Source organism: Oryzias latipes, chromosome 6 (genome assembly GCF_002234675.1).
Source record: "Oryzias latipes chromosome 6, ASM223467v1".
NCBI classification, from domain to species: Eukaryota; Metazoa; Chordata; class Actinopteri; order Beloniformes; family Adrianichthyidae; genus Oryzias; species Oryzias latipes.
This window is the reverse complement of record NC_019864.2, coordinates 2,607,518-2,619,919: the sequence shown is the minus strand read 5'-3', so window position 1 is coordinate 2,619,919 and position 12,402 is coordinate 2,607,518. Positions and strand designations below refer to the sequence as shown.

General features: G+C 40.7%; 1 protein-coding gene across 1 annotated transcript in view; it reads left to right on the top strand.

Annotated features, from left to right (window-relative positions):
• Window positions 1-12,402, top strand: part of LOC101175057 (solute carrier family 23 member 2-like) — a 65,340-nt gene that overhangs the window by 36,218 nt on the left and 16,720 nt on the right. The window contains exons 8-9 of the mRNA XM_004086272.4: window positions 138-391; window positions 11,469-11,633. Coding sequence (XP_004086320.2) covers window positions 138-391; window positions 11,469-11,633 — 419 coding nt within the window. The remainder of the gene's footprint in view (window positions 1-137; window positions 392-11,468; window positions 11,634-12,402) is intronic.

Here is a 12,402-nt window from a genome sequence, read left to right as displayed (position 1 = left end):
TTTGGAATTACATTAATTGCGTAAACAGTCGCAGAGTTACTGTAATTCAATCAGCATTAAAAGGGTTAAAGTGCATTTGAAAAGACAATTATAGATAGAATGTTACAGTCTCTTGTACTCTTTCCACTTGTCCACAGGTCAGTGGGGTGTGCCCACAGTGAGTCTGTCTTCTGTTCTGGGCATGATGGCAGGCGTCTTGGCATCAACTATGGAGTCCATTGGTGATTACTATGCATGTGCTCGCTTGTCTGGTGCCCCCCCACCTCCAACTCATGCCATCAACCGAGGGATTGCTGTGGAAGGCATCGGCTGTATCCTGGCTGCATTATGGGGAACTGGGAATGGCACCACCTCTTACAGCCAAAACATCGCTGCACTTGGAATAACCAAGGTACGAAGTGTTAGAAGAAGCATTTCACAAAAGCTGATAGAGCTCTTACCACATTTAGATTTGTATTGGAGCTTTTAAAGCTTTTCCTAAAGGTTCCTGCATAGTTTGCAGTGTCTAGAAGAAGAAGAAAAACTGGCAGAACCTTTTTTGGTACTAACTTCACCCTGGCAGAACCCTTTTGGAAACTAACTTCACCCTGGCAGAACCCAAAAGGGTTCTGCCAGGGTGAAGTTAGTACCCTTCTTCACTGAGGAAACCTTCACGCTGGCAAGTTTAGGCCACATTTTATTTTTCTTCCTCTCACTCTATCAGCTTAGTTTGTCACGTTGGACAGCTCACCTGAACTTCGGTTCTGACTATAAACTAATCCAGGTTTGAGGAGAAGTGGATCTCAGTTCACAGTGCAAGTAATTTCTAGTGTGATTCGGCCAGTGTGAAATCTCCACATCTAGTATAAATCAATTTTAAGCAGCAATGGAAGAGGAGTGAACGACAAGTTTTCTATGTTTAAGTAAACCTCTATAGTGAGTAGGTGCAGGCAGAATGATATTCTTGTGAAATGAACAGTTTTGTATTTATTGCACTTTCTCCCTCCTCTCGGTCTAACCCCGTTGCAGGCAACAATGCTACCAATTGAGCAGCTGTTAAGGCTGCATTATTTTTTCAACAAGCTAGTTTCACTAATAAGAGTGCAGTGTGTGACGACAAACAAAACCGAGTAAAGGTGGAAAATGTCTCAACTTTCCTCTCTAATTTAAACAGAGTCCTGCTTTCTATAGTGTGAAAGTAATCTTAATTAAAAATACTAGCAATTTCGCCAACGATTTTTTTTTCTGGCTTGTATAGAGACTGTTTGCTGGCAATTTAATATTTTCAGCTGATTTCCCATTCTGTACAAATCCCCCCCAAAAAACAAAAAAAACCTGACATCTGACACCACAATAACTGTTGAAGTGTGACACTGCGTAGTGTTAGCAAGTAATTGCTCCATAATGGCATAAGTTGCAGTATTCAAGCAATGGAGTTGGCAACCGTATTCCAAGTAGCGTTGCAAATATGGCCTATTCGAAGGACAGGGCATGCTTGTTGCTGGATCCGGGTCTGACGAAGTCTTCAGTGATAAACAGGCGGAAGCGTTTGGATCTATGTGCAACTGTTTTTATTGACAAACACATACAGGGCTAGAGAAGATGGTCAAGGAGCCGATGAGAGATTCAGCAAACTGGGCAAGAGCGAGATACAGCCAAGTCAAAACAGGCAGAGGTCAAGATACAGAAAGGGATAAATGGAGACGTTATACTCAGACTGTCAGCAAATGCAATACAAGACTTTGCACCAAGCAAAAGTCTGGTGCCTGAATAAATACACTGGTGGTCATTACTAAATGCTGAATGATTTACTCTATGCATCTCCATAGAATTAAACATTTTTATAATGTCTGTCCATTGTTTCAGTCTCAATTGTTCACTTTTCAGTCAGTTCCTTGTTATGGCTACTATGCAAGCTTTTATCACGTGAACAGGTACCTGTCCTCTGTTTCACACCTGTTGGTAACAGTCCAAGATACAAAAAAAAAAACAACTATAATGAATCTGCATCTGCCTGTGGTTTGGAGTGACATGACAGGCAAATCATTTACAAAACACAAGAAGGAAGTTAGCTAAGGGTGTACTCAGACTGGACACATTTGGTCTGCTTAAAGCAGGGGTGTCAAACTCATTTTAGTTCAGGGGCCACATTCAACCCGTTTGAACCCAAGTGGGCCGGACAAGTAACGTAAAGGCAAAATAATAGCTTTGTTTTAGTTTTTTCTTATTTAATTGGAAAGCATGCCTTAACCAACATGGTAGCCTAATCATTTCTTATTGCACATTCTTTCACAGAGGCCAATGGATCTTAAATAAAATTAATTTCACTTAAAAAAAGGTCTATTTAATTTTATACAGACTAAATATTTTACATCTGACACTGAAGCAATCCTGATAATAAACTCAAGAAGGGCTACGGAAAAAAATTAAACATCTGCCTAAAATGTAAATGTCCAAACCATTAAAAATTACACTAAAATAAACTTGCAAACATTTGTGAACATAGGAGTTTGGAGTTAACCTCCCTTTCTCTTCTGAAACTTCACCCGGCCATTAATGTCAGGATTCAGATCCTGTGCAGAAACACATTTACTGTCATTCAAGTGTGCAAAACACAGTGGCAACACCTGCCTACATCCTGACCTTTAATGGGGCACCATCAGTGACCAAATTGACGTTACGTGACCAGTTCACTTCAACATCGTCCAGCACAGTAACTAGAGAGCTGACCATGTCATCAGCTGTTGTGTCCAACAACTCCAGAAACTCCGCTGTGACGTCTCTTCAACACATCTGATAAATATGCACAGCTGTACATATCTGTGATGTCGGTGCTTTCATCAATAGTGCCCAAAAATGCAATAAATGACTGAATTCCTTCACTTGGCGCCCAAGTCTCCTCAGAGAAGTTGTGTCTGTAATCGTGATCCTTGACAGACTCATGTTGGACAAGGTCGACTGCTTTTTGGGATACAACCTTTCTGTAGCCTTCAGCATTTTTAACAAGTTCACCATCTAAAAATGGTTTGGATGTTTGCACCAACTTGTTTGCAATAAGGTAGCTAGGTGTCACTGCTCCATCACTGACAAAACTGCTTCAGTAAATGCAGACAGTTATTTATCAGTCCAGCTAATAGTTGATAAATCTTATTTTTTTCTTAACTGCAAATGGTGCAACTTTTCTTCAAGGTGAGTCTCATTGCGGTGCTGAAAGTTATATTATCTTAGCACAGTGACCTGTTGATGACATACCAAGCATGCAGGTTTTGAATTCAACTCTGTGAACAAATAAAACTGTCAATTTTTCCTGGAAAGCTCAGGACTTCACTTCAACTTTTTTTTCTTTTTGCCAACATTTTGGTCATTAGGGTGTCCTTACTGATCATTCTTATAGCAACGTAACAGTGGTGAAGCTCACAGGGAACCAAACTATTGCCTACCCAGAGCTGTTAGGCTTTGCTTTTGTCACATGCAGAGATATGCTGTTCTTCCTGTTTTGCTTTTCCTTTGCTCCCCCTAGTGGCGGATTGCTCAGTTTGGTTATTTCTTTTAAAAATCATAACTTGCCACAGGAATGACTAGAAATGTGATTTCAATTTTGAACATCCTTTTGATTTTTACTCTTCATGTCTGGGCCAGACTAAAGCACCTGGCAGGCCGGATACGGCCCGCGGGCCGTATGTTTGACACCCCTGGCTTAAAGTGAACCAGAGTTCATTTCCTTTCCTTAATCTAAAACAAATTTTCAGTCTGAATACTCCCAATTGGACCCTGATCTGAGACCAGGAACCGTTCTCAGACCCATCTTTCGAGGTGGTCTCTGTTCTTTTTAATCCGACTGAGCTCCGGTTCGCTCTGAGATCCCAAGTCTGAAAACAATCCATCCTTAGAGTGGAACAACTGGACCAAATGGCCACCGGAGCAGACGTAAACAGGAATGTACCAACAAATGAGCCACAAATATAAAGCAACGATTGTCATGTTATCAAACAGAAAAAAAGGTCCAACTGTTAGAACGTTTTTTTGAACACGGCTGAAAAGGCTTCTTGCATGCTTTTTTGTCTCTTTTTACACAGCATGCGTTGCTAAAAGCTGCCTTTTAGTTCCTTAACAGATTTCTCTCAAAAACAATGCCATAACACCACAACGATGAGACTCAACTCATCAAAATGTGAAATGTGTTTGGATGAATTCAGGCTCATCAAAACAAATTTTACCGTGATAGAAATTGCTTCTCATGGTTATCCTGACAATCTGTATGTCATAAACACTTATCAGTGTAAATTCTTAGCTGTCTTCTTGTCAGTAACCGCCCTGCAGTATGACTCCAGACCAAAAAAGCGAGTAAAAAGTGTTGAGCCTGATGTTGATACAGACGTTTAAAATTGGTCACCAAAATATAAAATTTGCATGAACTACCCTGAGAAGGACTGCAAAGCCCAGGACTTACATAATTTCTGCCTCTAGTTGCTTTACCCTGCCTTCGTAGTTCCTGATCAATGAGTGAAGAGATTTTTTTTCACATGGATTTTTTTTGAAGTTTCATGGTTTTGTTCTAAAGGTCGCTTGACGTCAGTCTTAATACAGACCAAACGCTAGGTTCAGGACTTGTTCCAGATCAAATTAAGCGGACTGGGTCTAGACCAGCGGATTTTTTCCAGTTTGAATACACCCCATGTGTTTGCTCTTTGCAGATTCTTAGCATTCTCAATCCAAGCAGCTGGGGTCAAGGAGCTGAAGATAGGATGAAAGCTCAACTGCAGGTGTTGATGGTTCGGATAAGAGAATGCTCAACACAATCTATAAAATAAGCACATTTGGAAACATTTAAAAATAAAAAAATACATAATGCCTCTCAAAAGAAGGAATGTTTTGGTGCTATTGGACCAGAGCAGTGAGAATAGTTAGGAATGAAGTCTGACAGCAGAATGAAGACAAAGTGACAGCAACTGAAAACCAGAACTCGGATGAGTAAAAGGTGAAAGAAGATGACCTTTCTTTGTGAGTGTATGTCAAAGCCTCCCAGACACATGGAAATATCTCAGACACACTCACACATGCAAGGCCACACACCCACCGACACTCCTACGTGGAACCCTTCAACCTGGAATTTACATTGATGTTAGTTTAACACCAACTACCTCAAAACAGCAGATCTGCAACCAATTCCTCACCCGTAGCTGCAGTCCTCCTCCACAGTAATAGCAGGGCGTCCACAGTAATAGCCCCTGCAAGAGCTTCTCATGAAAGAAACGCCAATCCTGACTTCGATTGCATCCAATTCAATTTAAAAGCAAGAACATTAGAATCTAAATTATATATTCATTACCAGACCACCAAAAACAACCTCTGGTAGTATGTGTTTGTACTGTTACCGGTTAGAGTTAGTTAGAGCCAAAATTGAAACATTAGAAAATAGGTATAAAATGGTGAATGAAGCTTTATGAGTCAATATCTCTCAATGACAGGTGCTCGTATGTCAGTCTAAAAGTTCTAACCATAATAGATTCACATCTCTCCAGTAAGAAGTACTAAGTTCAAGACTTGCAAGTTTAAGTGCAACTAATGTGCACATATATGGTTACTCAGAGCCACTAATTTACAACAATACCCAAAAGATGAAACAAAAAAACAGTTTAAAAAGACATTTGCTAGGTTCTGCTGTTAGACCGTGAGAAAATACAAGGTTAGCGGTAATGCTAAGATAGTATTTTGAGGCCTTCTTAGGGCAGCTGGGAATAGGCCTCACCAGCAGGAACAGCAGTCAATTAAAGGGATACTTGACAGAGGTGAATCCAGGGAGCACAAGGTATTCCAGTGACAGACCGGTGGCATGCAGAGGGGGTCCTGACCTGAAGTTCCCCCACAACAGAATCAACATCCAACTTAAGGTTCAGCAAACATAGCAGAGGTCACAACAAACATTAATCAATCGGCAGGCAATAATCTGTTATCCAAAAACCAAAATAAAGGGCAGAAACTTGTTCAAGGCATAAATTGACAGACTTGAAGACAGACAGGTAACTAGGACAGAATAAAAACCATGCTTGACCTAATAATTAAGACAATCAGACAGAGACTAAGGCTGCATTCCAATTTGTTTCCTACGCCTCCAGCGTCTCCCTATACCCGCCTTTATCCCTCCAAGCGGAGAAATATGGAAATAATAGTGTCATCAAATACAGACGTTATCATCGATTGTTGCCGGCCACCTACTGTATGTTAGCGCATAGCTGCCAGCGCTCGGAAAATACATAACGTCAGGTTTATAGCTTTATAAAGTCATACTGGAACAAAAACTCACAGTCTAAACTTCTGTGCATAAAGATCTCAATCAAGCTGAGCTCAGGAACATCATTAAGAGTTATTGTGTATTTAGGATACAATTCAGTTCAGTTCAATGCTGTTTTTTTTAAGTGCTAATTACAAATCAAGCTTTCTTTAAAAGCACAAAAAGGTATCTTGTACTCTGTCCACTTGCAAAAAAAATCTAACTATTAATGAGCATTATTGTTATAATAAAATAAGCATGCATGATCGTTTTAGTGTTATGATGTTTTAGTCCAAAACCTTTCTGTGTGGAGTGTTCTCAGGATACTCTGGCTTCCTTCCACAATCCAAAACCGTGCTTCATTTCTTGACTGGGTTCTCTAAAATATTCTATAGATGGTGTGCATGGTTCTGTCTCTGCTTCACCTTGAGACGGATTGATGAGCTGTCCAGGGTGGATCCCGCCTTAACCCAGCAGTAGCTGTGACCCTTAACGGGACTAAGCAGGTCCATAAGATGAGTGATTTCATAAAATTTCAGAAATCAGGCAGATGGTTAATATTATTTAGAAAATCTCCCTAAATTGGTGAAGGAGTGAAATATTTCTATTGTCTTCCAAGTAACTATGATGGAGTTTTAAGGCCAATTTACAAAAACAAAAATTTATTTTTTTTAAATTACGACGAGTGGGACGAGAGTGGGAAATAGCATGAGTGAGTGGTTTCCTGTGAGGGTTGGTCTGCGTCAGGGATGCGTGATGTCTCCGTGGTTGTTTAACGTGTATATGGATGGTGTTGTAAAAGAGGTGAATGAGAGGATGTCGGGTACGGGTGTGAGCATGGTGAAGACTGACGGCAGCGAATGGAGTGTGAATCAGTTACTGTTTGCAGATGATACTGCACTAGTGGCTGACTCAGAAGAGAGCTTGGCACGTCTGGTTGAGGAGTTTGGAAGGGTGTGTGACAGAAGGAAGTTGAGAGTGAATGTGGAAAAGAGTAAGGTGATGAGGTGTACGAGGTTAAAGGGTGAACGCAGATTGAATGTGGCATTAAATGGGGGGTTGTTGGAAGAGGTAGAGTGTTTTCAGTATTTGGGGTCGTGTGTCTGTGTGGATGGTGGAATAGGGGGAGAGGTAGAGTTTAGAATGAATGAAGTACGAAAGATATGGGGGGAATGAAGAGAGTGTTTGAATGTAGGTCACTGGGAAAGGATAGGAAAAGGAGATTGTATGAGGGTGTGGTGGTGCCTGCAGCGTTATATGGGGCTGAAACATGGAGTCTGAAAGTGGCGGAAAAGAGGAAGCTGAATGTAGTTGAGATGAGATGTTTGAGGAGTATGTGTGGTGTGACGCGTATGGATCGTGTGAGAAATGAAGTTATCCGAGAGAGAACTGGTGTGACGCGAGAGTTGGCTGAAAGAGCAGAGCAAAAGGCACTGGGATGGTTTGGACATGTTGAAAGAATGGAAAGGGAGCGATTGGTGAAAAGGGTATATGAATCTGATGTGAGTGGAGTGAGAATGAGAGGAAGACCGCGAATGGGATGGACAGAGGGTGTAAGAAGAGCGTTGAATGCAAGAGGGATGACTGTGGTGCAGGGGAGAGAGGCTGCTCAGGACAGGGATGGGTGGAGGGAGTTTGTGTATGAATGAATGGATGGGTGTGGTAGAGGTCTGGTCTTGGGATGAAGCGGCAAGGGGAAACCAGCCTTGGCTGAGGCCCTGCAGTGGAGGTGCCCACACTGGGCTGTGGAGCTGACCCTGGTGCAGTGTGGTGTGGCTTAGACCAGATCTCAGACCAGTCGCACGCACATACGCACACACGCACTCACGCACTGAAGGAGGAGGGTTTGGGGAAGAGACAGAGGGAGCTAAAATTGTGTGCCTGGTCTAGGCTACCCCACCTTGGTGGGACACAGCCTTGGTAAATAATAAATAATAATAAATTACGACTATAAAGTCCTAAATTTATGAGAAAAAAAGTCATAGCTGTTAGATTATTTTTTAATTATATTTATGACTTTAAAAGTCAAAGGCTAAATTTATTACTTTTTTCTCTTAAATTACATGTTTTAAAGTAGTAAATTTATGACTTTGAAACCTGTAATTTAAGAGAAAAAAGTTATAAATGAACAAGAATAAACAGCAAAAGTTGTCTGTTTATCTGAGCCATGCTCAAAGAGGAATTAAGAGGAGCTGAATTTTATATGTATAATAAGGAGCTCAGAGACACGTTTGGGTAAAGAGGACCACTACTTTATTCTGCCCTTTTCATTTACATACCCAGAAGTACATTTGTCACGTTACATCATGTAAGTGTCATGCGCACAAGGGGGATGAAAATAGTGTTACAAACGTCCCCTCCTCCAAAGTAAATGCCTTGTTTCAACACAAAACAACAAAGAGGAATTAAAATAGTCTGTCACATTAGCATAAGAACATTGAAAATGCAGCAGAAGATATTAGGTGGACAGCTGCAGGGATACTGATGACTTCATCAACTGGCTGCAGAGATCCTGCAAGCCACATGTCAATAAATAAAACATTATTAAACCATAAATCAAACGAAGAAGCTTCCAAACATTTGTAACGTTAGCAATAAACATTCAGCTTACCTGTTCAATTCAGTTCAGCTGACCTGTTTTATTGGCCTTCGCAGCGTTCACTTGCAGCACTGTTTGCTCACTTCGACTTTACCACTTTAGATACCTTAAATTTACGGGGAAAAAGTTCGTAAATTGACGACTTTAAATCTGGTAAATTTGCAACGTTAAGTCTCGTAATATTACGTTTTTTGGTAGCTCTAATATTCTATCATAAGTAACAGATAAAAGCTCAACTGTTTTATCTACTTGGAAGATTTTTCTCGCATTTGTGTCCTGGAAAGAATGCAGCAGATCCCTGGTCCAGATTGATTCGGAAAGTCTGGTTTGTTTTTTCGGAGTACTGACCTAAGGGCTTAAAGAACATCTAAAGGAATGGTTGCTGGTTCAAATTTTTTGACAGCAAAAAATAATAAAAAATCAAACTTTAGGCTTCACAGACTTCACTTTAATTTAATTCTGTCAACTCCAGATGGGTGCCCTAGAGTTAGGCGTTTAGCCATATTTTGCTCCAGTAGAGCTGCTCAATGACCACAGGGGCAGACGTGGTGGTTTAAGTGTTTAAAGCTGTTTAAATGTAATCCTTGTTAGACAACAGTCCTCCCCGTGTGAAAATGAAGGTTAAAATTTTAAACACGTGCATTTAATTAACATAACTTGCTTGTTGCCAACGCCATAAATTCCTATAAAGTAATTTGTGTCCCCTGCGATGTTTACAAACAGTATAATGCATTTTTGCCCAGTAGTTTGAAAATAAATTACACATTTTAGTTACTTATCCTGTGTTTTTTATCTGACATTACATTGATACAGGTTATACTATTAAAAATCTATTTTTGGCCTTGTTTAAAAGGCATCTCAGCATAAAGTCTTTAGTCTTCTATCTACAGAAAAAGCACACCATTAAAATGTGTCATCTGTTAGTTTCAAAGACTCTGTGGCTTTGACCCAATGGCTTGTAGTCATATATGCCACCTTTACTTGTTCCATGGTCCAGATAGGGTGGTCAGCCTTTGATTGCATGATCGCAAGTTGGGTTCTTGTCTTGCCTGCTCATGAGTCCTTGGGCAAGACACTAAACCTCACATTACTTCTGATAATTACAGGTGGGTTCCAGTGTAAGGCAGCAAAGCCACCATCAGTGTGTGAATGTGTGTGTGTGCATAAGTCAATGGGACTGTCACTGTAAAACACTTTGGGCTTTCTAATAAGTAAAAAAAAGTGCTAAATAGGTAAAGTGTTCCTTCGTATATTGTGGGGGTTATGGTCGAAAAATAAACAGCGAAATAGAATTACAGATATTTTCAGGCTGTAAATCCCATCATTACTCTTTATACACTTTTCTCAGACAGAGATAGCAGAAGGTGGTGGATGACTCATTTCAAGGGCGGACATAAACTGGTGGAAGTGAATTGGTTTATTTATGAGAAACGGTTGGCAGAGAGACTTGCAGGTGGTCAAACAGGCAGGCGGACTGGCAGGCAGACAGACGGGCTAATAGGATGGGATCTCTGAAAAGGATCATGCAAAAGTTTGATTTCAGTAGTTCTTAGGTGCAGATAAATGTCAGAGGCCGAAGACTGTTACCACAAGGTAGACAATAATCTAGCACTGGCTGAAGGTCCTGGAGGAATAGAGAGTGTCCTTGATGGCCAGCAGGTGTGGAGGTGCTGATTGTGGGAATGAGCAACAGGTGTAGTGTTCCTGGAGGAGGCATGCGCAACAGAAACACAACAGACAGACAAACATTTTCGCACTTTTCTCTCTTTTTTAAACTCTCACAGTTAGAATGAAAACAAAGATCTGCTCATGATCTGAGATTTATGAGTCGAACAAATTCTGTACAGGAGACACGGCACAGGGGAGATTGCTTGACATGGTCAACAGCCGATCAGGAGGCAGAACACAGAGGTCTTGAAAAAAAGCATGCAAAATTGTGCTGAAGAACATCTTCAAACTCAAAAGCCATGAATACGGAGAACCACCCCCGCAGCGGGAGAATGTCTGTCACCGATCCTTAGTCATCAAAAACCCTTCTGAAACATTTCTAATCCTTTGTAAAACATTTTTTAAGGAGCACTGGAGTATTGCTCAACATAAAGTTTTTTTTTTTTATTCAGAGCAATAGAGTGTACTTTAGCGTACTTTAAAACGTGTTGTCCATGTCTTTTGTTTTGCAGAGGTTGGGAACAAAACTTTAAAAAAGAAACTTTTGAAGAATATTTATGCCAATAACATTTGTTTATTTGTACAAAATGCACTGCCAAAACTAGGATACACTTGTTTTCTTCTTTTCTTTTCTCCATTTGCACTGGAGTACAAATATTGTTGGGGGGGGGGGGGGGGGGGGGGCTAGTGCAATCCACAATGCTAAGCACCTTGATCTAAATTTTGTCTTCATGAAGAACTTCTTTCTCTGCATAGAAAGTTCACTTACAGTAAGTAGTCTTTTAATGAAACTTTTCACTCTTTTTGCTTTACATTGCTGATATTTTTTCTAAACCCAAAATATTAACCTTCTATGTAGAGTTTCTTTCTGATACCTTAGCTTGTTGGGAATTGTGCCTTAACCATCTTGTACTCAAAATAACAACATGTTTCTCTGCTTCTGCCCTCTAGGTTGGAAGCAGACTTGTTCTTCAGACCACTGGAATTCTCATGATTGTTCTGGGGATCTTTGGGAAGTTTGGAGCAGTATTTATCACCATCCCAGACCCAGTCATTGGAGGCATGTTCCTGGTTATGTTTGGAATGATAGCAGCTGTAGGGATTTCTAACCTCCAGGTATCTATCACATTTTTACATGGTTTACCGAAGTTGAGACATGATTAAAGCCTTAGTCACAACTGCTGTTTGAGGCACGCAGATGAACGCACAAAATAGTAAGGTTGAGCAAGTCGACTAAAAATGCTGTGAGCAGCGGCTAGTGCCAAACACTCATATAATAAGCATTAGTAAAGTACTGCAAGGGTGAAGCAGTTGAGATGACGGGATGTCGTGCAGATTTTTCATTTTTAACCCACCCCCCCAAATCCTTTAGACTGCCCGAATGGGCAGCCTGTAAATGCTGTTCACGTGATAAGCTCCTTGTTGGCTCAGTGCATGCAGAAATGAGCAAATTAGAGAATTGTCTGGGTATCCTACAGGCTTTATACAGGCACTAGAATATCACCTGCACACCCCATGGGTACAGCATTTATGCACAGTTAGTAAGGAGGCAGATCTCACACCTTACTAATGACTAGAGTGTGGGATAAGGCCACCATACAACAGCATCATGCAAACGTCATAAGTGCATGTAACTTTATTAGGCTCACGAGTACTTCACAATACACTTATTACACACACAACAATGGTATATTCCTTTGTCATAATGCCCCTTAAAGCAGTGTTTTTCAACCTTTTTTGAGCCAAGGCACACTTTATCCTTGACAAAACTCCTGCGGCACACCAGCATCCAAAAATCAAAGAAGGAAGAACTCATAGTCTCTATTGATGTACCTCTACAATCTCATGTGCATTTTTGTGATAATTGTGGCAGAAAAAGCTGGAA